The sequence below is a fragment of the Pseudopipra pipra genome, chromosome 5, assembly GCF_036250125.1.
Source record: "Pseudopipra pipra isolate bDixPip1 chromosome 5, bDixPip1.hap1, whole genome shotgun sequence".
In the NCBI taxonomy this organism is placed as follows: Eukaryota; Metazoa; Chordata; class Aves; order Passeriformes; family Pipridae; genus Pseudopipra; species Pseudopipra pipra.
Window position 1 is genome coordinate 39,745,955 of NC_087553.1, and position 25,035 is coordinate 39,770,989.

General features: G+C 43.9%; 1 protein-coding gene across 1 annotated transcript; it reads right to left on the bottom strand.

Annotated features, from left to right (window-relative positions):
* Positions 1–1,585: 1,585 nt before the first annotated feature.
* Positions 1,586–20,369, bottom strand: KCNMB4 (potassium calcium-activated channel subfamily M regulatory beta subunit 4). The gene is made up of 3 exons (XM_064655667.1): positions 19,975–20,369; positions 9,732–9,859; positions 1,586–1,863 (listed from the first exon to the last, which is right to left on the bottom strand). Exons 1-3 carry the CDS (start codon positions 20,311–20,313, stop codon positions 1,695–1,697), a joined length of 636 nt encoding a protein of 211 aa, XP_064511737.1. The 5' UTR covers positions 20,314–20,369; the 3' UTR covers positions 1,586–1,694.
* Between the last annotated feature and the right edge of the window lie 4,666 nt (positions 20,370–25,035).

The window sequence follows — 25,035 nt, forward strand, 5'->3', positions numbered from 1 at the left end:
CAAAAGTCACATAACAAGTAAGAAGGGGGGCTGGGAATGACCTCCAGTCACCTGCTGCCCCTGCCATATATCACCCTTATCACTGGAAACCACAATGCATACAAGAAGCCTCATGGAAATCAGTTGGAAAACACACAATACAATTCATCTGAAGAGGACACTGGGCAATACAAGCAGATTTGTCACTGTGCCAACTAAGCTTTCAGGCTTTCAAATCTAGCACTTTTCTCATCCTCAGGAAATACTTCTGTTAAGTGTTAAAATCACAACGAAACACAAGGTATTTAAATGTAATACTAAGAATATCAGAGATTAGTACAATGCACAGTATGTTTAGAATTGCAGAATTGTTAATGTAAATTAAAATGCTTTGCTAGTAATCGCTCATTTTCCTGACTGAGCCACACGGCTTTTCTCTGCTGCACTTCAGCCTTGCAAAGCTGCACAGCTGGTCCCAGGGGGGTCCAGCCCTGTGGGGGGATGGACGTGTGCCATGAAGCTACTCTGGCCTCAGCCCCTGACTATGGTATGCAAAAAAATGTGCCCAGGGAAACTGCCAGAAATATGGAAATCTCTGCAATGAGCAAGTGGACAAGAGCTGGTACTCCAATCATACACAGTGAGGACCTGGAGCAAGCAGAGAAAGGAGACTCAGCAAGATTCCGTGCCCGAATTGCCTTGCATTTTCTGGAGCGTCCCCTGCGTGGGAGCCTTCATGGAGCTGGTGTGACTGGGATGGGCAGTTTAACAGCAAACACCTAGAGCCCTACAAGGAGCTGATGTCTTCCCTGGCTATTCCTGGATTCTGGTGAGATGGATCACACCATTGCTCACAGGCTCTCCTCAGCAAGTGCACAGGTACTCCAATTTTGAGGGAAGATGCTAGTAAAATATATAATGTAAAACTACTAATGTAAAATTCCTGCTGCTTACAGTCTGAGAGCATTCATGAAGAGTGTATCTGAGAGGGGACAAGAACAACTGTAGGGACTGAATACCACTGAGGCAATAAAATTAGATCCAGCATTTAATCATCTTTCCAATAATAGTTTCATTTTTTTGATAACTACTTTTGAGAGATTTCTACATTTCATCAAAATGAACAGGTGATGATGAAAGACTTAGTCTAGACAGAAGTTAAAGTTTAAATTTTAAAATTAAGTTCTACACAGTGGGGAAAAAAACCCAAATCAGCACAGTGTTATGTTTGTCTTAAAGCCTTTCCTTTTAAATAAAAAAAAATTCCAAAGGTTAAAAAACCCAAAACAATCAAATTTTATTATTTTGAAAATAAGGTCTATCTAAAGTAAATATTTTAAAATTTAATATTAAACATTAGCAAAGATCGCTTTGTAGAGATGAAATGAGCATCATCAGGGAGTTTTGTAAACTGTCTCAATTCCACTAGGACTTGGGTAGCTGCAGTTCAGCACTAACAACACACAGCATATTTGGTGCAGTGTAGATTATTATTTTTTGGTAGAATATACTTATTTACTGTCATAGCAGAAGAAGCAATTAGCTGGCATTTCATGGGGCAGTCTTCTAAGAAAAATCCTGAGGCAAGAGCAACTCCACCATCAGATCAGACCCTGGTAGGAGACGAAGGGTGCCCCGCAGACCTGCAGGTGTGTCAAGTTTCCCCACTTGAGACCTTCTTGCAGATTTTTCTTTTCCATCAGCAGCCTTGCCACTCACAAATGCTTCTTCTTTTGTATTGCCTCTGCCTTGACAGCCAAGCTCTTGGCACAGATGGTCAGGACCACGATGAGGACTCCAACCAGGAATGTCACCACAGGCCAGAGGAAGCAGTGCAAGAGGACAGTCTCATCATGGGTGCGCTTCAGCATCACATCATCTGGCCTGTGAAGAGCAGGAACAGAAAATGTAGAAAATATAAATCAACTCAATATCATCAGCTCATCATTAGTGGAAATCATCCACCATGGAAAGAGTAAAGGTGTTTTATTTGCTACAGTGTTAGAAAATGATTAAGTGGACCATTTCATTCACTGCTTTCGTTTGCCCGTTTATCACCAGCACTCGTGGTGGGCTGTAAGAGCTTTCCACTTGCAGTGTTTACAGGCTAACAAGTTTGCCTGGATAAAAAATAAAGGGGGGGGGGGTTGGTACTTCAGGTCTTCTAGGGGTCATGGTCATCACAAAGAGCTGTGAGAGATACAGTATCACACTGACTGTGGATTGGAAAAACCACTCTAGCAAAAACATAATACCAGGCAGCATTTATACATGTCCAGCTCAGATGTCATCAAGCCCTGTGCAATGGCTTAAGTGTAATCAAAGCTTCCCTTTTAGCTTGGAGCACTGATGTGTTCATGAAGGCTCCTGGTGAAGTAAGTCCTGGCTGTGGTTTGGGTACAGAGCCGGTCCCTGTCCTCAGCCCTGAACTGCTGGTGGCCCAGGCTAGCCCAGCTGCACTGGCAGGCAGGAGTCTGCACAGAGTCTGTCCCCAGGAGGACGACAGCCTGGCCCCGCATGGCCAAGGCTCCCGACTCAGCCCCTTCCCAGCAGTGGTTATTTCAACAATAAGCTGTGATTTGGTGCTGCAAACAGCAGCATCCAAGTAGGCTACTACAGGGACACTTTGGGGAGCCTCCCCCAAACATTTGAACCTCCATGCCTCCATCAACAGCATCTAACACACAGTCATGGTCGGGTCTGTAGCAGGTTTATGCATTTCCAAGGGAAAAGGCTAATAGCAAGGAGGAAGCATCTTAAGATATTCAGAAATTTAGCTGTGCCACGTGTCTGAAATATCAGTTGTCCATCCGCCTCTTCCAAGTCTGGGAAGTCGGTTGGGAAATCCGATGCCAGGTTTTCCTCAGCTCTGGCTCTTTCTGCTCTCCTTGCAGTTTAACAGTTACTAAATCAGTCTCATGGCATTTGCATTTTGTTGCTGCTTTCTCATCTAAAGCCAGACACATGCAGTCCCTGGAAAATTACCTACAAAGGAAAGAAACAGACTTTCTCTAATTAGGAAAATATCTATAGCCTTGACTCATGTTGGTCCTCATTTACATTGAACTCTCCCATCACGTGTTGCTTTGTCAATGCTATCTGACACTCTTTAGAGCAACAAACCCCGCAGCCTAAAACCCTGCCAACCCAGGCTCATCCAGCCAGGTCCTGAGAATTAAGCTCTTCTAACACAGTGGTACATGGAAGCAGATACCTGCTCAATGACTGTGCTGTCTCTCCCACAATAGTTTTATCCTGATCAGAAAGCAGCACCAAGAAAGCATTCTCCATAGAGGAAGGAAGAAGAACCTCTTATTCTTTCACTGAGAAGTTAATTTATGGAGATGTTTGCAAATCTATGGAGTTTAATCCATCCTTACGGAGTTAATGGAGCTAGACTGTCAAGCTACAACTTATCCCAGATTTAATTGCACCTGGATTTGCATTTGGGGATCTCTCACCCAAAATTGCTATGTGAAGGATCCTCTGCATTGTGCCAGCCTGCAAGTCCCCAAGGCTGACACCATGCATCTCTCTTTGTTTGTGTAGTAAGAAGCAGAATAAGATTGATTATGAGCAGCTCAGCTATAAAGAAGTTGAAATTCAGCAACATAAAAAATTGTCAAAAGAACCCCAGGTGTATTCAACAGTGGAGTGCATGAAGTCTGCTTAACCAAAATCCTAAATATATATAGGCAGGCACAGGTGGAGACTATAAATTGAATGAAGTAGTAATAACTTTATAGGCACAAACTCACCAGCCTATGCCATAAGAATGACAACACCTGAACAGAAAAATCCTTTCACAAGAAGTATAATACTGCTTCCCTCATATTTACTGTATCATCATCTGTGCATAACAGAGTGCTAGTTGGCAATGTAGAGAGCACTCAATCTTCACGACTTTCAGCTTACAAATGGCATTGAATTTTAAGTTTGAGTTTTTTTAAGCAGATACTCATCAAAGATTTCAAAAATAAGGGGCAAGAAGAAAACCTAGAAAATTGCATTCAGTTAAAGGAAAGAAAGTGTGATTGGGGAAAGCAAGGTATCTTTTTGACAAATTCCTAAATGTTTTTGAAAACACATACCAAAGCTAGCAGCAATGGATGCCAAACACTCATTATAGGTGTGACTGTAACTTAGTAATTTTGGAAAAGAGTCAAAGACAGAGGCCTTTAATTAAGCCTCAAGATGAGGTTTTGGTTCAGGTGGGTATTATTGCTATTTTTAGCTTCAGCAAGAGTCCCTGTGCAATTTTTATATGGCAGTGACTCACTGTCGACTGCACACAGCATCTTTGCAGACAATGCATCAAGACATGACTGAGTCCTCCAAAAATACTTAAATAAATGGCTACTGGCACCACAATTAAGATATTAAATGCCCTTCTGTAGCCAAGAGGAGGGAGCAGCACTTTTGGATGGTGATCTGACACCCAGGAAAACTCTGGAACCCTCTGGGATGTAGCCTTTTGGTACTGACTCTTGGCATAAAAAAAATAGTGGGACAAATTTGGATCAATTCCCATGGTCCTGGGAATCTGGAGAGATCCCAGTTGACTGGAAGCTGCCTAACTTTGTCCCAGTTTTCAAAAAGGGCAAGAAGGATGGCCCTGGAAACAACAGACCTCTCAGTTTCATTTCAGTGATTGGCAAAATTATGGAAATTATTCTGGGAGTAATTGAAAAACACCTGAGGGACAACACAGTCATTGGTCAGAGCCAGAATGGCTTCATGAGGGTAAAGTCCTGCTTGTCAATCTAAATTTCCTTTTGTGACAAGGTAACCCAACTAGTTGACCAAGAGAAGCCAGGTGATGTAATCTTTTTGGATTTCAGCAAAGCTTCTCTCTTCTCTGTGGTGACCGGTGACAGAACCCAAGGGAATGGCCTGAAGTTGTGTCAGGGGAGGGTTTAGGTTGGATATTAGGAAAAGGTTCTTCCCCCAGAGGGTGGTTGGAAGCTGGAACAGGCTTCCCAGAGAAGTGGTCACAGTACCAAGCCTGACAGAGTTCAAGAAGCATTCAGACAATGCTCTCAGGAACATGATGTGTTTCTTGGGGTGGTCCTGTGCAGTGCCAAGAGTTGGACTTGATGATCCTTGTGGATGCCTTCCAACAGAATATTCTGGGATTCCGTGACACTCTAAACACAGTAATGTAACTGCTTTGGTTTTGCATGGTGAGGCTAGCATGTACTGAATCTGCAGTTTTGACTTTTTCTTGCTGCTTTTTAAAAGATGATGTGCCTGTTCCCAGAATCTGAAAGCTTGTTGTTTGGCTTGGAAACAGAAAAGGAAAGGTGCTGTGTCCCTAGGGGAAACCTTCTCATGTCTTTGCTGGAAGCCCCCACAGCATCACTCTCCTGGTGCTGAGGCACTCATGTTGAACCCAAACAAGGTATGTCATGCCTGGAAATTTATTTATTTTCCCTGTAAAAATCAGCAGATATAATTAAATATATTGCCTTGTCCCTGTAAGTGTAGTGCATTTAATAAACCTATCTTTGCTCTGTGACTTTCATACAACATTTCAGTTCAAAGATGTTGGCAGAGGGGTTGCACATATTCCCCTAAGGTCCATTATGGGCAATCTCTTGTTTCTAGCGATGCTGCCATTCAGGCCTCCAGTAAATGCAAAGCCTCTTGAGGGGATGCACCCAAACTCCTGACACCAGTTATCTGTGCAGAAAACGGTGGCAGAGACAAAAAAGAGACCAAGGGGGAAAAAACCCACAATACTTGCAAACCCTGCTTAGACATTGGGACTTTGTTCTGCTGCAAACAGTGATGGCCATTGTGCAGCACCACCATCACTGCCCAGCAGCAGCCCTGGAGTGAAAAACGAATGAACAAACTAAAAAGTATCCCTGAAGAAGTCTCTATTTCAACCCCAAAAATACAGCTTTCCCTTTCACTGAACAGACAAGGAGGAAGGGATTTTGTTTTCGTTGCTAAAAGGTGAGACGAGGACTTATTTTTAGCAGGACTTTGTGCTCAGGGCTAGACCCTTGTGGAGCTCTGAGCCAGGTTGATTGGATTAGTTGTTTCATTATACAACACACCCCTGTTAGGTGTTGCCAAGCAGTTCAAACAGACACCAGATAAAGCAGGCCTCCATTAGAACCTTCAGAGCCATTATGGAACATCATGGGAAGAATTGCAGTGCAGGAATTACCAAAAAGTCATGTAGGACCAAAAAGTTACAGGCCCATAAACATTTCAGTCATCATTTATGAACCACACTGTGCAACTTATGTTACACAACAAAAGCTGACAAAAGTGGGGGCATGGGATAGGGTAATCTTACAAATATTTTTTGTATTCAAACAATCTGGAATTAAGATGTTTGCAATACACTTATTTTGCCCACAGTTGTTCACATCCCGTCGCTCTGACAAGCAGTCATTTTTTCCCTTATTGTTGCAAGATGCAGAGATCCTCACCTAGATGGCTGCATGCAGGGGCAGTGCTGTGTCTTACTAACAGTAAAGTCCTTTCCTGTTGGCCCAAGCACTGCTCCACAGGTGATAAAATAAAAGAAAGGACAGGAAATAGCAACAGCATCTTCTGACTGGACAGAATTAATTTAGAAAAGTGTGCAGTAACAGGCAAGTCAAGATTTATGTTCCAGCACTTACAGATGAGCAGCCCTACTACCTGAGCACTCTGGGCTTCTACACATAATTATTCCCCAATAAATAAGGACCCTGCAGGGTACCCCAACAACATACAGATTGTTGCTAATCACTGGACAGCGTTTGCCCTTCAAGTCTCTGAGACAGAGTAGTCTGAGTTGACAGAAACCTTGGTATCTTATTTTTTGTTCTTGTTGTGGATGTCAGTGAGACCTGGAACATGAAGAAATAAAGTGACAGGATCTTCCCCATCCCACCTGTTTCCCCAGACATCCCATTTTAGGACATGCAGCTGTGACACTTGTTTGCATGTGGTCCTGCCAACGGATCCCCTTGAACACTTGGTGTGAAATCCAGAACACTGAAGCACTAGAGCTCAGTGTCTTCTCAAACCTTTGGCAACAGCCTGAGAACTTTATCTGAATTTGTCCTTTGTTTTATGCTCTGAAATATAAAATATTTTTTCTTCTGCTGGGCGAGGCTTCCTTCAGATTGGAATGTCATCATGCCAACACACAGGCACCTTCACCAGAGGTCCAGAAAAGCAACTTTCCCATGCAACTTGCAACTTGCCAGCCAGAGAAGAGTGGCACACTAAAAGTAAGTGCCTACAGTGGCAAAGCAAGAACTCAATTTTCAGTAAAGTACTGAGCTCCAAGCTAAGCTGCTCTTAGTTTCCCTAAGATAAATGTCAGAGAGCTAGTTTTGCTGGGCATCTCAATTTATATTAACCAAGAATGATTGAAATTGCCAAGTCTGCTTCTCATCCCTTTTGAACTGTAAGAATTGCATCTTTTTTTTCTTTTCACAGTAGCCTGTTGAAATGTGCACCACCAAACTGAAGGGAGATGTAACCTAATAGTACACTCTGCATGCAGCAACAATTCTGACAATGAAGCTGAATTAAGTTTGATGAAGAATAGATGATGTTAACTCATTGCCTATATATTTACTTAGAATTTTATTCTGCCTTTTCAAAAGGGAGATTATTAATACTGCAAATAATACTCTCTCTAAGGAGCTATTTTCTGTATGTTTTATATAGACTGACACAGAAGACTTAGCTTATCCATAGAGTGAAAAAAATACTGACAGAAAATATGCCCATTTCTATTTTGAAGTGAACAGACTTTTTCCTCAGTTTATTATGGGGTTTTTTACTGCTTCACAAGCTGCTTAGTCATTGTTGCTCTAAAAGTATACCTAACATGCACATTCCTAGTCAGCAAAACTTATCTCCCAAAGTTCATTCCTATCTCCAGTAGAAAATAAATGGTGTACACATTTTGGCTTAGACTATCTTCAAGTATCTCTGGCAGTGAGCCTGTCTTCTGCTGTACGTGAATTGTTGTATGATCAGCAAAAGGCAGCATTTCAAGTCAACCATTGCACTGGCAAGAACATTCAGCAGTATAGGATTCAGCATCTTTAAGGAAAAAAACCTTGCCTGAGTGCTGCTCAATTCCTCAATGTCAACTTACATGAATGGCAGATGCTACATGGTATGCAGCCTCAGAAAAATTTTGTCTGTGCTTCACCTAAATGTGAGAACCAGATCACATAGCTCTGGATGCCTACCACCCTATGCTCATTTACAGGAGATAAATAAACACCTCTTGGCATCTGACCAAATTAGGCATTTATTTTGGGGTAAGGTAAAAGGTTCCTGTTTCTCTCCGCTGACTAGAAAAGCTAATTTTCACAGCATCCTGTCCACACTAGTTCAGATGAATCCTAGCCATGACTTCTCCTGCAGACAATCCCATGTTTCCAATTCTCCTGCTCACTCAGGCAGTGGCTGTTGCAGGTCCCAGGTCTCAGCAGTGGGGGGAACTGGAAGCACATGCCTGTTCAGGGAAGCCAAAATTATAACCGGGCTTGTGATTAGCAGACCCAAGCATTGGCACCTTGTGGACCAAAGGACCCCCTGAGAAGGTCCCTGACAGGTCTGATGTCACCACATAGGATGCCCTAACCTGCGTGTGCTGTAAGCAGTTCTTCTTTACCCTCTATAAGGAACAACAATTTTTGCTACAAAGCGCTGGTGGGATCCCTCCACAAGGAGTTAACCAGGGCAACAGACTGTCATCCTGGGCATGCTGACTACGTCTCTTCAGGGAGGGGGTAATAATTATAGCCAGCCTAGGATAAACCTGAAGCCCCCAAGGCACTCAGTGGGCCACCCACAGGAGAGTTAGGCATTTCTCCACCTGCCACCCTGCTCCAGCTTCCCAGTTCGTCCGAGGTCCTAGCACACACTGGCATCCTTTTCCTCCTGTTTGTCTAAATGAACTTGAATATCTGGTGCCAACATTCCCACACTGAGCCCCAAATCACACCTGCAAGCCCCAAGCTATTCCCTCCTAGGTCTCCCTCATCTGTTTAACTTCCAAGTGTTTGCGGGGTAGGACTAACCTCTTCCTGCTGCCACATCACCTTCTATTTCCTGGCATATCACCATCAGAAAGAGAGAGGCAAAAGGACTCCTTCCCCTGTCTGTTTATGGAAGGAAGGAAACCACACGTCACCCTCATACACCTCTAAGTCACATAAATATCAGCAATAAAAGTAAGAATTGAAACAGAAGGGGAGATGGTTTAGCTTACTACTTTCTATTCTGCAAGCATTTATGAAATCTGGCAATTCTATGAATGCTTATTACACATACCTGATTCATTAATCCTCTGTGAACACAATTCCTGAGTTGGTTTGTAGTATTTACTGATCTTCCCTTTTCTTCCACAAATACAGAAGGGTTTCTTCTCAGTGGAGGGAAGGAATGTTAATTTCCAAACCAGAAATTTGCCATTTGAGTGTTAAAAGCCAAGATGCTTTTTGTCATAAAAATTGTGTGGTTTAAGGGAAACTTTCCTCAGAGTTTTGTATTTTTACTTCAAGTGATAAAAACACTCCTGTGCTTTCTGTATAGCTTTTCATCAACAGAATTGTCTTGCAGAGTTCTGTGCTGAGCTCTGTGTGATAAACCACATCACTTGGGGGGCCGGATGTGTGTATACATGTGCATACATTTATATATGTTTTCAAACAGAACCAATGGACAGCTGTTAAACAGATGAATAAGCACTTCTGCCTAGCCAAATGAAGATTACTCACCTCAAGTGCTGGTTAAAATAGCATGTAAATGGTTGAGAGCCCACTTTCTCTTTCCAGTATTTCTGCTTGTACGTGACGTTCTCAGAGTTCTCCTGATCATCTCTTGCACAGGGAGGGATGTATGAACACTGCCAAGACACGTTGCAAAACAGAGTTACTTCTGTGCTCAGGAACACAGGGCATCACTTCTCTGCATTTTCCATAACGCCAGCATGACTGAAATGGACAGAGAATAATAAGAACAAGCTCCACAGAAACAAAAAAGAAAAGTTAGCTGAAATTTACTTCAATTGTTGTTACTCCATGAAGGTACTGGAAAAGAATATGCCAGCATTCAGAAACAAAATAAAGGCTTTGTCATATTTTGTTCCATTTTCAAACCAAACTGCCTCATAACACCTTGGGGGTTTGCATAATGAATGGGAAAATAATTGTTTCATTTTGTTTCATTTTGATGAATTCTTAGCCAGCCGCATGGATTGGATTTGAATAACTTCCTATTTTCAGTGAGGCATGTAATCACAAGTTTTGTTTAGTATCATGCTAATAAATAACTCAAAGAGTCCAGCAAGCTTTCCCAGATGATGGGATATCTGATATCTGGCTGAAATCCGCTGGTAAAAGAAGGTGTTCTTCCACTCTTACAACAGAGAGAAACAAGCAACAAAGTTCAAAGCCTCTCTTCAGCAGAAAGTTTCAGCATCTGCTTCTGCTGTACAGAAGTCAATAAGAGTTGAACATGCAGCTGAGCTATCTGCAGATCTCACCCTCAGACATCTGCTTCAAAACCTAAAGAACTCGAGGGAAGTTCCTCCCACAGCTTGGTGCACTTGGGACTGGGCTTTCAGAGGCTCTGCTTCGGGTCACACACACACACACATATCTTAGTTTCCAAGTCTTGTCTTTGACACACCACCCTTACCTCCTAGCCACAGCCAGTTAAACAATAGAAAACAAATAGTCCACAGAATCAAATGTCGGCAGTATCAGGATCTCAGTGTCCAAGAACAATCTCTCTTATTTGTACTGGGCGTCCATGGAGATCATTACAGGAGATGTTGAACCACACTGAGTAACACAGCTTAACTGATCCTCAGATAACACAAAGGCTTTTCACCCTGCAGGACAGATGGACGCCAAGGCTTCAGGTGCACACAGAGAATTCCAATTCCTTTAAAACTGTAAGCTGCAAACAGAAAAAACTGTGACTGTGAAGGCAGCTAAAAAGCCTCCTACCTGGGTATGATGAGGAAGCAGGAGCTGTAGGCTGTGGGAAGCCCCTAAAGGGGTGCCCACATATGATCACAACATTAATTTCTTCACAGTATCCTGAAGGCAGTAACAACAAGTAGAGAGATACTCTCTCTAATATGACAATAAAGATGATCATGACTCACTGTGCCGAGTGAGTGCTTCCTCTCCTTCTGGTGAAGTGTCCCAGGGGGCCTACCTTGCTCCCAGCTGCACACTATGCCCAAACTGTACAGACCTACAAGTCCATCTCCACCAGACAACAGCTTGAAGCTTTGCCATTCCGGGGAGAAGGGAGAAATCTCAGGATTTTATTCCCCCAATGATGTAAAATCTGGCCACTTCTGTCAGCACATACAATTGTTGTCAGTGTCTTCCATGCTTAAGACTGGAAAAATCTGCAAGGTCTTCCATTCTGCTTCCAAGCTGGAACTTGCCTTTTTCATGTGCAAGGATTCCCATTTTCACATGAACCCACATCTGGTGTTGCCATGGCACAAAGCTCTCTTTAGTTCCCTGTTCAGACGACCCTAAACAAGGATTGTTCCCACTGCTGATGACAGAGGACAGAGACAAGCAGCAATGCCATTCTACTTCAGAAACCAGAATGCAGGATTTATCGCATGCAGTTATTGCCATCTTAGATAATACTCCCTGGTCAGCAGTGGGTTTTTTTGATTGTGTACTTTGGAAGCAGCAGGCACCCCCCCTCTCTCCTGCATGCCCCCAGTGCATAAACACATCTGTGCAGCAGCTAGACGAGTCAGTAAATTTGGCACGAAGACACCTGAGTGCAATGCTGGCTCTGCTCTGCCCCCATGACAGCCCCAACATACTTCAACCATGCCAGCTGGTCCCCTCTTCCCTGTTTGGCCTGGGGTCTAGCACACCCAGCCTCCGCTCTGATGCTTTTCTTTATGAAGGATTTCAGATCCTCCTTTGGCAATGGTATCATATCCCACCGACTGTACACTGACTGCCTATGCCTGACTGGAGTCACCATCCTGCTCTTCCCCAAGCCCCCAGCTTGTAGGTAGCCCCCAGCTTCTGGGGTCCCTAAAAAGAGCCCCCCAAACCAACCACTATTTAGCCAGCACACAAAATGCAGAACTAGACAAAACAACTAAGTACCAATGTACATTCTTCTGCCTAAATTTCCTCAACTATCTCAAAAACTACTATTCCTGTGGTACTGGTTACATATGCATATTCCCCCTCTCCTCTGAAATGTTTCTTTCTTGTGTCTACAGCTTACTGCTATTCTCTGCTACGAAAGTGCACCCTCCCCACCACTCCTGGCTAAACTTTCTCTGGATCTTTTAGAGACCTTCCACCCTTACAAAATATTGCACGAATCCTTCACGAAGTTCATGACCTGGTGAACTGTTGTTTAGCCCCATCCTGAGTTTCAGGCTTAGAAACAACTGCAGAGGTTCCTTTTCTCAAGAGACGCCCATTTGAACAGAAAAGTATCAAGCTATAATAGTCTCCCAGGACAGTTACATCACAGATTACTTCACAGTTTTTGCTATCAGTTCCCACACTTTTAGCTCAGTATGAAGCTATTAAACATTGAGGTTTTCAGGGCAGGGATTTTTCTTGGTTTGGAAGATGTAAAGGGGCTCACAGACAACTTCTCTCTTCAACACTTCTGTCTTCCCCATACCAAAGCAAGACAGTGTGTGGGAGTATTGCCAGTACCTACAGGAAGGGGACAACAGTAAATGATCTCTGCAACTCAAACTTCACACAATTCTCTGCACAAGTAGTCCCAATGACAGCTGACATAAAGCATGCTGGATACATTTCCACCTCTTTATCTTCATGTAGAAAACACAAAGGGGACACCCTGGGTATCACCATAAATTGATGTGACCTCACTGCTTGAGACTGTTGAGGATTAACAACCTTGAAGGGAGAAGTGGTCTCTGTCCAAATATGAATCCCAGAGGTCACTCTGAAACATCAACTCAAAGTGATGAAGCCCTTGAGCCACAATGAACACCCAAGGTCCAATTCTAATGTGAACTTATCACCTGCTGCAGAAATACTGGAGCTTGTTTGCCTCCCTGGGTTGCCAGCATAGTCCCCACCAATCCAACATACATTTTGTCTCCTTTGGATCCACATAAGAGATGGATCTCTCTTTACTCAGCCTCCCAAGCACACTTCTTGGAGATTTTATTTGAGCAACTGTATCACTCTCCAAAGTATAGTCAGCAGTCAGATAAAAGGGAATTGTAACTTTCACTTTAGCAACAGGCAGTTTCTGAAACGTTAATTATACAGTCCTCCCTCACAAGACATGGCATGAAATACTGCCATCAAAATATAAACAAATGCCAACCGTTTGAAAACAAGCTAGGACACCTGATGCTCAACTGCAGCTCACACAGAAACATCCATTTTCAGTGAAAGTATCCCACTCTATATTGCTTTGATGTTTTTTTTCTTTAATAAGTGACAATGAAGTTGGAGAATAGCACTTAAGATTAGACAGTCAGAATAAATCTGATGGAGCAGACTCCTTTTTGGCACATCTTTTGATACGTGGAACTATAATTGCACCTCCTACACTATGCCATAGCAACAATAAAATTATTATGGAATTCCAATACAGTTTCAATTACAGAGCTCAGAATCAGTATCAGGCTGATAATATTCCCTCTTCAGTCAAAGCCAGTGTTTGGCTAGATGGCTCAGGATTCAATTCAATAAAAATGTCAGTGAACTGCTAATAGATCTTTACCCAAGGTTTTGTAAGATTTGTGTCTGTGTTTGCTGCAGGATGCTCCCACTTCAGTGTCTCTGCAGATGTGTGGGAAGGTCCTTCTGATCCTTCATCAGAGCAGATGTTATTCCACATCACAGAGAAAGAACAGAGGCTTGAACTCTTGATGATGGCTTAACTTCCAGGTAGCATTTCATGCTTTTCAAAGACTAATTCTTGCCTAACTCAGTTACATTTTTAAGAAAAAGGAGACAGACTTGGTAGGTTCTGAGGGAAGCTGTCTCAAGCCCGGAAGACACAGTCCACAAGGCAAGACCAAGAAAGTCTTAAATGCAAATAGACATAACTAGAAATAAGTCAGCTCAACAGCACACAAACCAATGTCACCAAGGAGCAAGTCTCCAAACTCACTTGCCAGGTGACTTGTTGAAGGCCATCCTCCTGGCTGCTGGTGAACTATGGGACAGAGCACGTACCATTTGTTTGGCTGGCAAAGCTCCACATCATATGCCACACAGTTTGTGAAGCTTTGTGATGAAATGAAGTGGTAAGGATGCTGTAGGTAAGTATCTCTGCAAAAGTACAACACACCACTAAAGCCAGCACCTGATCTTCAGGTGTATTGGGTTTGCTTGGCAAGATTTTTGTAGTGGAGAGGCTACAAAAGTGGTTTCTGTGAGAAGCTGCAAAAAGTTTCTCCCACGTCTGACAGAGCCAATGCCAGATGGGTCTGGGACAGACCCATTGCTGGACTCCAATCAACAACAGTGCTAGAGCCTCTGGGACAACGTATTTAAGAAGAAGGAAAACTGCTGCACAATAGTAGCCAGGAGAGAGGAGTGAGAATATCTGAAAGAAGCAACCCTGCAAACACAAAGGTTAGCGAAGAAGGGAGGGGAGGAGGTGCTCCAGGTGTCTGAGCAGAGATTCCCCTGCAGGTAACAGTGAAGACCATGGTGACAAGACTGTTCTCTTGCAGTCCAGGGAGATCCACAGTGGAGCACATACCCACCTGCAACCTGTGGTGGACCCCACACCAGAGCAGGCGGCTGCTTGAAGAAGGTTGTGACCCCGTGGAAAGCTTGTGCTGGTGCAGAGTCTAGGCAGGATCTATGGTCCTGTGGAGAGAGGAGCCCACGCTGGAGCAGGTTTGCTGGCAGGACTTGTGACCCCATGAGGGACTTACATTGGAGCAATTCATGAAGAACTATAGTCCATGGGAAGGACCCATGTTGGAGAAGTTTGTGAAGGACTGTCTCCTGTGGGAGGGACCCCATGCTGGAGCAGAAGAAGAAGGAGGAAGGAGCAACAATGTGTGATGAACTGACCATATCCCACATTCCCTGTCTTCTGCACTCCTGGGGAGCAGGAGGTAGTGAAAATCAGGAGTGAAGTTAAGCCCAAAAGAAGGGAAGGGTTGGGGAAAGGTGTTTTTAGATTTGATTTTTTTCTACACAATACCCTTATCTAATTGGCAATAAATTAATATTCCTGAGTTAAGTCTATTTTGCCCATGACAGTAACTGGTGAGTGATCTCCCCCTGTCCTTATCTTGACCCATGAGCCTTTTCTTATATTTTCTTTCACCTGTCCACCTGAGGAGGGGAGTGATAAAGTGTCTTGTGTGGACACCTGAAGTCCAGCCAGGGTCAATTCCCCCCCCCCCAAACCATATATGAGCTCCTAAATTTTTGTGTGTCTCCATGCATTACTGGGGGAGCTTCATGGTATGGAAGGGAAGAAGTGCTGCCACAACCATCCTATTGTAGAAGGAGATGAGCAGGTGGACTCACTCCATTAATACAAAAAAATTGCCCCCTTCCATCTGGGTGTCCTGAGGGAGCTAGAACTGAGCACCATGTCTCATTTTCACCTGCATCTGTCAGCACCTTACTTCATCAGCACAACCCACCAGGAGTGACCAAACCCACAACTCATCACAGAGGCTTGAGGCAGTGAGTAGTGCCCCAGGTGAGATAAGTGGGTGGTGAGGTTTATCCATGGCCCCTGGGGCTGTTTCCAGAGGAATTGCTAGGCAGCATCTGCATAGTTTGCCCATCACAGTACCAGCCCAAATACAGATCTGATGCTTCACCAGATGCACCAGACCCTCCCATAATTACTGTAAAGTTGGGCATATTTTGTTATGGAACCTCCTCTGTCATGGGTCATATTTAAGGGAGTCCAAAAATCAATCCCAGTTCTATTTACAAGTGCACAGAAGAGATAATTGCACATCATCTTGTCAGGTGGAGCAGATACAGAAAGAAGCATGACAGCAGCACGGGCAGATGTGGAATGCAGACAAGGAGCGGTAGGTGGTTGCTCTGCTACCCTGCCCAAGGACAAGGATGGAGAAACCAGGTCCTGCTTCAGAGCTGCTAACATCTGCCTTATCAGTCACTCCCATTAAAGTTTCTTTGGCAAAACAGTGGGCAAGTTCTTCTGACCCTACTCTTGACTTCAAATATAGAAAGGGAAAAGTCTAAAAAGAAAGAAAGTAAACTGTTTTAGCAGCTGACACACTCCCCTGTCATTTTTCCGAACCAAGCTTATAGCCTGGTCCCTGCACTGGCTCTATGCACTTGCCGACTTACTTGATGGCCAGAGAGTGATAGCGACAACTTGACTTTGGAATTAATCCCCCTTAAGCCTTATTTCAGAGATTGTTATTGCTATCAAGGCAGCTGAAGAAAGGCTACTGTCACTCCAATGAAATTTCTTCCTCTGAGACAGCAATCAAAAGAAGAAAAAAAAAAAAGAAAAAAAAGAAATCCACAAATCTCTTGGACTAAACACGAATGTAATCATGTCCGGTGCTTTATTATATACATTCCTGGATTAACTCTGACCCAGCTATATAATCTTTTAAGAGCTAAAATGAATCCTGGGCTGTCCAATGATGTGATTATCTTAGAAAGCAAGAGAGGAAAAAAATTATTGTTCCTGCATCTAGAACAGTTTTCTCCTCGCTAGAACAGACAGATTCATAGCTGCAATATGCTGAAGTGCCAGCCCACTCTACTACAGAAAATAGAAGGTTTTTAGTTCAATGCACTGGGGATTTTTGGGAGTGTGAAGCTGCCAACTAATTCAGCACTGTGTGTTGTAAGGAACCTGAACTATGCCTTTTCCACACTATTGATTTACAGGGGAAAATTGCTACCCTACAAAGAGAAGTAGCTAAACAGAACATACAATTTAAAGACTGTTCAAAGCAAAATTGGTCATTTTTTCCCCTTGCAGTTAGTTGGAACTGCTTAACATTTTGTATGTCAAATTGCATGAACACAAGGAAGCATACTGCAAGAAGGTGATGGGAACAGGAAGGGTTAATGAATCCCTAAGTGTTCATTCATAAATACATATTGGATCCTGAGCATTAGATTCAGCAGATTCCTACTCTGTTGCTTAATATATTTCAACATAAAATCCTGAAAGCTTTTAAAGAAGGTGAGATTTTAAAACAAAAATTAAAAGGAGAGTATAACTGTTTGGTTCCACAGACATTGAACTAGCAGAAAAAAGGGAAAACCAAAGCAACAAATACAGACTTCAGTTCCTTACGACAGTATGTTTTCCTGATGACACCTAAACAACTTTTCTTCTTATTTTCCATTGGTTTTACACAAGCTTCTTAAAGTAGGGAAAATAATTGGAGCACATTTTTTTTCCTATGTAGTTTTCCATTTAGTTAAATTCAATTACTACTAGAGAATGCAGTTACATCAAAAAAAATGCATCCTTTCAGCTTGGGCTCATCTGGTAAATCAGATTTAATCCTCAACAATCAATAGCCAGCGTAAACAGCCCACACCTAGAGATGCAAGGAGGAAGGTAAAGAAAATAGATTATATTTGTAAGAGCATGCAAGTACCACACTGCCAACACAGAGCCCTGTTTCTTTATCAATTGTTAATATAAAATTAATTGTTAAATAAAAATAGGTTTCTGAGTGACATTTACAGGCATTACTTCTGAAGCTCTGGGTGCTTCCCTGCAGAATTGCAATCCAGCCCCCGAGCAGGTGTAATCCTTCTCTTCCCACCAGACTTCCAGAACAGTAGAAGAAAACAGGATCAAGAAGTAAAAACAAAACACTTGGACCACTCAGAAAGTTACTGTGGTCGCAGTCTAATTTGAAAGCCTCTGCTGAAACTGCAGAAGCTGGCGGAGTTGCTGAGCCCAGTCATTCTGGTGGCATGGCTCAGCACCTACCTCCCATCTTCCACCTCCCATCCCTGCTGGACGTGGCCACAACAGGGCCATTGGGCCGTGTTCAGGGAGAGCCACGCTGCACCCTCTGCAGCACCATGTCATCTTTGCCCCACATCGAAAGGGTGGCTTTTTCTCCTGCATTTTACCAATTACCCCTTGCCCACCTGAAAATTGAGAGATATTTAGAGAAGTTCTGGAGCTCAGACAGCTGAGGCACTCACAGCACATCCCTGTAACCACAGGGAGTTTGGCAGCAGCACTCCCAGGGAAAGGTGAAATTTGCAAAGCTCCCTCACAAGCTGCTATGGGGCACCATCCAGCACTGCAGCTTCATCACTCATCATTTCTGAGCAGTGCCAAAAATTTAATCCAAATCCTTGCAGATTTACCATCCTGCTTCTTACTCTGCTGATTTTTGCCCCAACCACCCTTCCAAGGCCACAAGCTGTCAAGGGGAAAAAAAGCAACCCTTGAACCCTAAGCTTGCAATTTAATCCACCTTCCAAGGGACAGAGCCAGATCAGTGCAAGTATGACTGAGGAGATGTGAGGTTGCACATACCAACTGGACACTCAAGCCTGCTATCTGGCCCCTGCAAGCAGACCCCTGCATCGTGCTTAACATGCCCCTTGACATTGTGCTGCATCCACATCTCAGTCAAAAAGCCGACATTTCCTTCTCCAATACACTCAAGACTTGAAGTCCTTTCACGGGTAGGGGGATTCCATCACATCTTTTTTTGTTCTGGAAACTACTTAATAAAATCTCCTTCATTCAGGCAGCATTCTGTCAAGGCCATCTTTACCCAACATGAAAAGAAAAAGGAGAAGGCAGAATAACTTTAAAGAAAGAGAAAGCACAAGTCACACGTTGCCTTCAGACTACCCCAGTTTGCTGTAAGATGCAATTTTTGGTACTCCTCCATTCGGTCCTTTTTCATGTGGGTGATGGAGAAGTCTAAGAATCAAAACAGTATGGAGGAAGCCTCTGCTTCGGCGCAGCCCTCTCCCCGACGCCCCGCCAGCAGTGGCTCCGTTAACACTTCCCCTTGCGCTTCGGGGAGTTGCTCTAGGAAGCCCCCCACCCTCTGGATCACGCAGCGGCATCGGGCACTGCCCGAGCAGACAGATCTCCCCGCCGGCAGCAGGAATTTCTCCCCGGCTCCCCGCCGGCGTCCCGGGGCTTCAGCGGGACGGGGAACGGCAGCTGAGCCTCCGCTGCTCCCGCTGCGCTCCGCCCGAGGGCTGCGCTCTGGACGCGGAGGGTTGGGCTGGAAATGAATGGGGCTGATCGCGAAGTGCGTGTCTGTATGTGTGTGTGTGTGTGTGTGTGTGTATTTATATAGTGTGTGTGCGTATTTATAGAGTGTGTGTGTGTATATAGCATTATACTGTACTTAGGATAGTGTATAGTATAGTGTAGTATAGTATGTAGCATACTATACATTATACATTGATAGTATGTTATACTATGCCATATAGAATCACAGAATATCCTGAGCTGGAAGGGACCCACAGGGATCATCGAGTCCAGCTCCTGGCCCCGTACAAGACCATCCCCGAGAATCACACCATGTGCCTGAGAGTATTGTCCAAACACTTTTTGAACTCTGGCAGGCTTGTTTCTGTGACCACATTCCCGGGGAGCCTGTAAGTGCCTTCCTCTGGGTGAAGAACCTTTCCCTAATATCGAGCCTAAACCACCCCTGACATGCTAGATATCTATATGCACACAACACATAAATATAGATGCACTCTGTAGAGTACGTATATATATATATACACATATACATATATATATATATATACACACTATAGAGATATACTACGTTTTACTGAGCAACAGCAGAGTGGTATTTTGGAGGGATGCTCCGGGACTTCATCCACTCCCCCCCCTCTCAGATTAAAACCCGCACCGAACAGAGGGCGATTGCCGCGGACCGGGACGCCCAAGGCGGGCACCGGGGCCACGGAAAGGGCACCATCGCCGCGGCGGGACCCACCACCCCGCATTTTGGGAGAGGAGGGTGTTCGCAGGTCTCACCTTGGGGTTGGTGCGGAGCTGCCGCTCGTCCTCGTGGAGCAGGGCGGGTGCGGAGGAGCGGGAGGTGCGGACCAGGACCTGGAGGCAGGGGTAGCGGGCGGTGCCGCGGCAGGCGGCCCCGCAGGAGAAGGTGCAGGCGAAGCGCTCCCCCAGCTGCCGCACCGCCAGCACCGTGCAGTTGGCGGAGCCGCCGCCGCCCCGCTCCTGCAGCGCCGGGCGAAGCCAGCAACAACCCAAACCCAAGAGGGAAAGCAAGCCGGCGGCGATGAGGAGGAAACCCAGCCGCATGCTCTTGTCCTCCGCCTCCGTGTACTCGTAAGCCGCCCGGCTCCTCGCCATCGCCCGGCTGCCGCTGGCATCCGCCGCCGGGCATCAGACACTGCCATCGGCTAAAGCTCCCGCCACTCCCCGCCTCCCTCCCCGCCTCCTCCGAGCCTGAGTGTGCGTGTAACGAGCACGAAAAAAAAATTAGATAAATAAAATGCAAACTTAATCCAGTCTGACCTAATTCAGGGCCCTCCAGGGGTGGAAAGGGACAGCTTGCAACGGGATTATCTACCCCTGGAGATTTGCTGTGGGGAGGGCTAGTCTGGATTAATATTGGGTACCATCATGCAAGGTACAATATCTAGAAGGGGGTGGGGGGCGGGGGCCCTTTGGGTGCGTTGTAGGCCCCCACCCACCCACTCTCTCTAAGCCAATATCTTGCCAGTGGCTTGCTTAAGTCCTGAAGACCCTGTGTGAAATCCTGCTTAGTAGCCCTCTGCATAAAAGTTTGCAAGGTCTCTACATCTACATGAGGAATCTCATCTGAAATTAAAGAAATTAAATATGTGCAAATGAGGAAGCAGCTGCTATTTTCACCTTATTGACTGAGAAGGGACATAATGGGAGTTGGCCAAATGTCATCCTGCCTCAACATGACTTTTTGGGGCTGCAGGGTTAAGTGCTCTGCTCCAGCCAGCCCCAAACCCAGCATCTGCAAGCAGAGACAGACCCAGTCTCTTCCACCATTATTTGAAGTTTATAGGGAAGCAAGATGATAGGTCACACACAGGAATTGCTTTCAACAGGAAGGTATTGACCTTTGAAGGTTCACCCCAGGAAATGCTTCCTTCCAAGTCGTCTGCAAGAAAAGTAGTCAATCCAAGAAAACACATTTGTTTTGCAAATGAAGTTTGGTTATAACCCAGCATTTCCCACTGTGGCAATACAACAAGCTCTTTGGTGCCAAAGGACCATAAGCAATAGTTATATTTGTTTTCTGTAGCCTTTATCACAGGCAATTAGCTAGAACAAAATGTGACAGTTTCAGAGGTGACAGCTGAACTCGATGACACAGCAGACAACAAGGTACAAAAATACAGAAAAAATACGGGAAATAGCACTTTCTGTTGGCCACCTTTTTCAATCACTTTCCCACTGCAGAGTAAAATGTCAAATTTTTATAAATAAAGTTGATCCATAGGTTCTCCAAATGGACTATTGAGCAAGGTTTGGCAGGAAGGCTATTAAGAATCCATGCTGTGACATGAATATAAATGGATGTAAATATTGTCCTTGCTTGCACCAGTGCACTACCACATTGCTCTCAGGCCAGCTGCTTTGTAAGCAGCCTGCCCTGATACCAATGGGTTTCTGAAATACTATGCCAGCTCTTAGCCTGGGTTTGTTTGTTTTTTTTTTTTTTTTTTTTACTTAAACCTGCAGGAGGCGTTTATACTAGAAACTGAACTCATCTTGATTAGTTCTGGGCTCTGTTCATCCATTCCCATAAGTCAGGCTTTGCTGCCAGCACTTGTGGTGACAGCAGTCTCTAATGATGTTGCATATAGCTTTCGTAGTATAAAAAATAAAATTTTAATGAGGTCGATTTGTCACCACCTGAAAAAGTAAGCTCCAGCCCTGCTTTCCCAGTGTAGATGGACTGTGGCTTCTTGTCTGTCTTACCTTCTGAGCAGCTGGCCTTCAGTACTCCATTCAGCTCCCTGTAATCCGATGTACATAAAGCACTGTCAGATGAAAATGAAGGCAACAGATCACTGGGTGACACAGCAATCTTGAGTTAGTCCTCCTGTGTGCATCCAACCCCTACATCATCTACAGCTGGAGGAGATGCTGAGTCTATATTTTAACTGGGAATGGTGCTGAATATTCACCAGGTGATCTCATAGATTTTGAAGATCTGCATAAACGACTCAGTCAGGTCTCAAAGTCTATTTGGATGCACTGGAAGTGAAAAATGATCACCAATGCCTGATTTGTAAGAGAGTAAAGCTGGGTAGTAGGGGCCTGCTGTAAAGATTTTAGCTCTACTGTCACCTGCTGAGGACAAGAGTCAGGATGCTGGCTCCAGGACCATGGGCATAACGAGCTGCCAGGGCTGAAAAAGCTGCCATACGAAGTTAAATGTCTGCATGAAATTCTCAACAGCAGGAAAATAGGTTGCTATCTGCTTTTTTGGCCCTTCCTTGCCCCACAACCAAGGGACAGTCTTACCTGTGGCCAACTGCAGACGACTCACCTGGTACAGCTGGTGCTGAGAATGCCTCTACCGTGGTCATGTACCCAGCCCGCGCTGGGGCTCTGCCACCACACACCCACACGGCCCGTTGCTGGGATTGGGCTCACATCTCCGTTTCCTTGCAGAAGCTTAGCAGTGCTTCTCATGACATTGATCACACCTCTTCCAGGAAAGTGCCAGAAATGAACTGCCTATCCAACAGCAAATGTCTTTATGTATAATAACAAAACGCCTTTTTGAAACCAATGTTGTGATGCCCACCACAAAGTAAATGGGCCTTCCAAGGGAGGGAGATCATTTGGAGCAACCAAACCAGCCCTTTTGTCCAGAAGAGATGTAGAGAAGGGTTTCCACAGAGGGTCATCAACATCTGCATCACAGCGGCTTCAGGACGCCTGCCTTCCTTTCACTTCTCATCAGGACTGTTTACAGGTGATGCAGGATGGTCCAACCATGAAAACTGACTACTTCTCTGGATTGTTTGTTACACCACAGGGAGTTCAAACAAGTGATTTTGCAGAAAAGTATTTTGGCAGTATCAGCAGGAAAAACCTGACATATACCCACATCCAATATTGGCATATTAATAACAACAAGAGAATATGAAATGCAAACGATAAACTGAAGTCTAGAAAAATAATACACAAACTTGGTTAGCACTGCTAATCCAGAATCATCAATATTCAAAACTATCATTCAATGTGCTTTAACATTACTTTCAAAAAAAAAAGTTTACCTCTAACAGTAAAGTGGTTTTAAGAGGTAAACCTACTGAAGCAATTAAAGCCATAATTTCAAGATAAGTTATCCAGCTGCATTTCCTCAGGTCTTTACAATGTACTGGAAGCTTTCAGATTTATGGAAATGACAGAATGCATGCTCGTAAGAGAGAAACAAAAGCAGCTACACCTTTTCAGTTCTCATACAATATATGAAAAAAAAAGCATCAGCTGTCAACCCAGACTAACTGCTTAGTCCAATCTGCATTCTTTACCAGAATTCAACTTCTACTAGCATAAATTATGGGCCATGACAGATGAAAGGGTATTTGAAAACTTAGAATGCTCAGACATTTTGCTTTAATAGAAGGAATTGTTATATTTAGGATCCTAAACCAAAAGCTACCTCATGCTTAGGATGACAGTTGTGCATTTAGAAGCTTTTCTTGAGTGACAGATAGCAATCAAATTTACTCTTTTGTTTCACTTAATATCCAGCTATGGAAGTATTTTCAATCAGAAAAAAAAAACTCAAACAAAAAAGGTCCTTCTAGGTGACAAGTATCTTTAAACAATATTATTTAGACACTGTACAGCTTCTCCCATAGCAGTGGCCACCTACAAGCCACTCAGAATCAAGCGACGGCCTCACAGACCTCTATGTCTCCCAGTGCTGCCTAGGTTGTGCCAAAGACTGCTTTCTAGTCTCTTTATGGTCAACAGAAAGAGTCTCTTAACACTCTGCAAAAAATTTTGCCTCTGACTACAATGCACAAGTTCTTATTTTGGGTACACTCTTGGTAATTTTTTTCATGGAAACCGTAAAATGGAAACAGAGAAGTACAAAAAATACTGGCTTGGGGACAGAGAGGATTTCAGACATGACAAGGAGCAAAGTGATATGATTAAACTGTACATGTGTTATGTACTGCATAGAGGTCATATCATGAGGGAGTGGTGTGGTCGTGAATCCCAACACACGTACAGTCAACACTTCATTGGAAGTCACAATCAAACGAAAAATATTTTTACCCATATGAGTATCTGCAGGTTTCCCTGGATTAGTTGGGTCTTCAATTAGGTTAATCAAGCCCATGAAGGTTCTCACGTGCTTAAGTATTTGTGGTACCAGGTATGAAGGTGGAAGAGATTTGAGTTCTGGGTGGCTTTTTTGTTTGTTCAGTTTTTAATACCTCAGTGGAGCATCCTTAACTCCTTCCTCCATGACTCTTTGGTACCCTTGATTTTTCCACAAGCAGGGTGGTTTGAGCAATAATTTAAAATAAGAAGTGTTTTTTTGCAATAGGAGGGGTAATCGAGTTGGTGAAACCCATTTTAATCCTGGAAATTGAGGGCAGTGGATTTGCAGAGAAACTGGAGTCAACTACTCAATAAAGATTTATAAACAACACGCAACATGGAGCGATGACTGGGAGTGTATGTTGAACAAACCAGAAACAGGAATACTTCTTGTTTCCAAGAGCACCCAGTTTACTACTCAGAACTTACCTTGCACGTTGTTGTACAAAGCTATATTTATGGGGAAAAACACCCACCTCAAATAAAGGTATTTTTAGAACTGCATACTATTATCTGCCTATTCATAGTGCTAGTGGAATGTAAAAACATATTAAACAAGCCTCAGACCTTAATTGTTGGTTTGGAAATCTCTTGGTCAATTCAGTTGCCCATTTGCTATGTGTGTGAGTGTATAAATGAGGGCTGAGGTTTTTTTCCTTTTGGGAAAAAAAAAGTAGCATCGTTTTTTTCCAATTTTTTAAATTAATACGATATCAGCTAAAAATGATTCCAATTTTA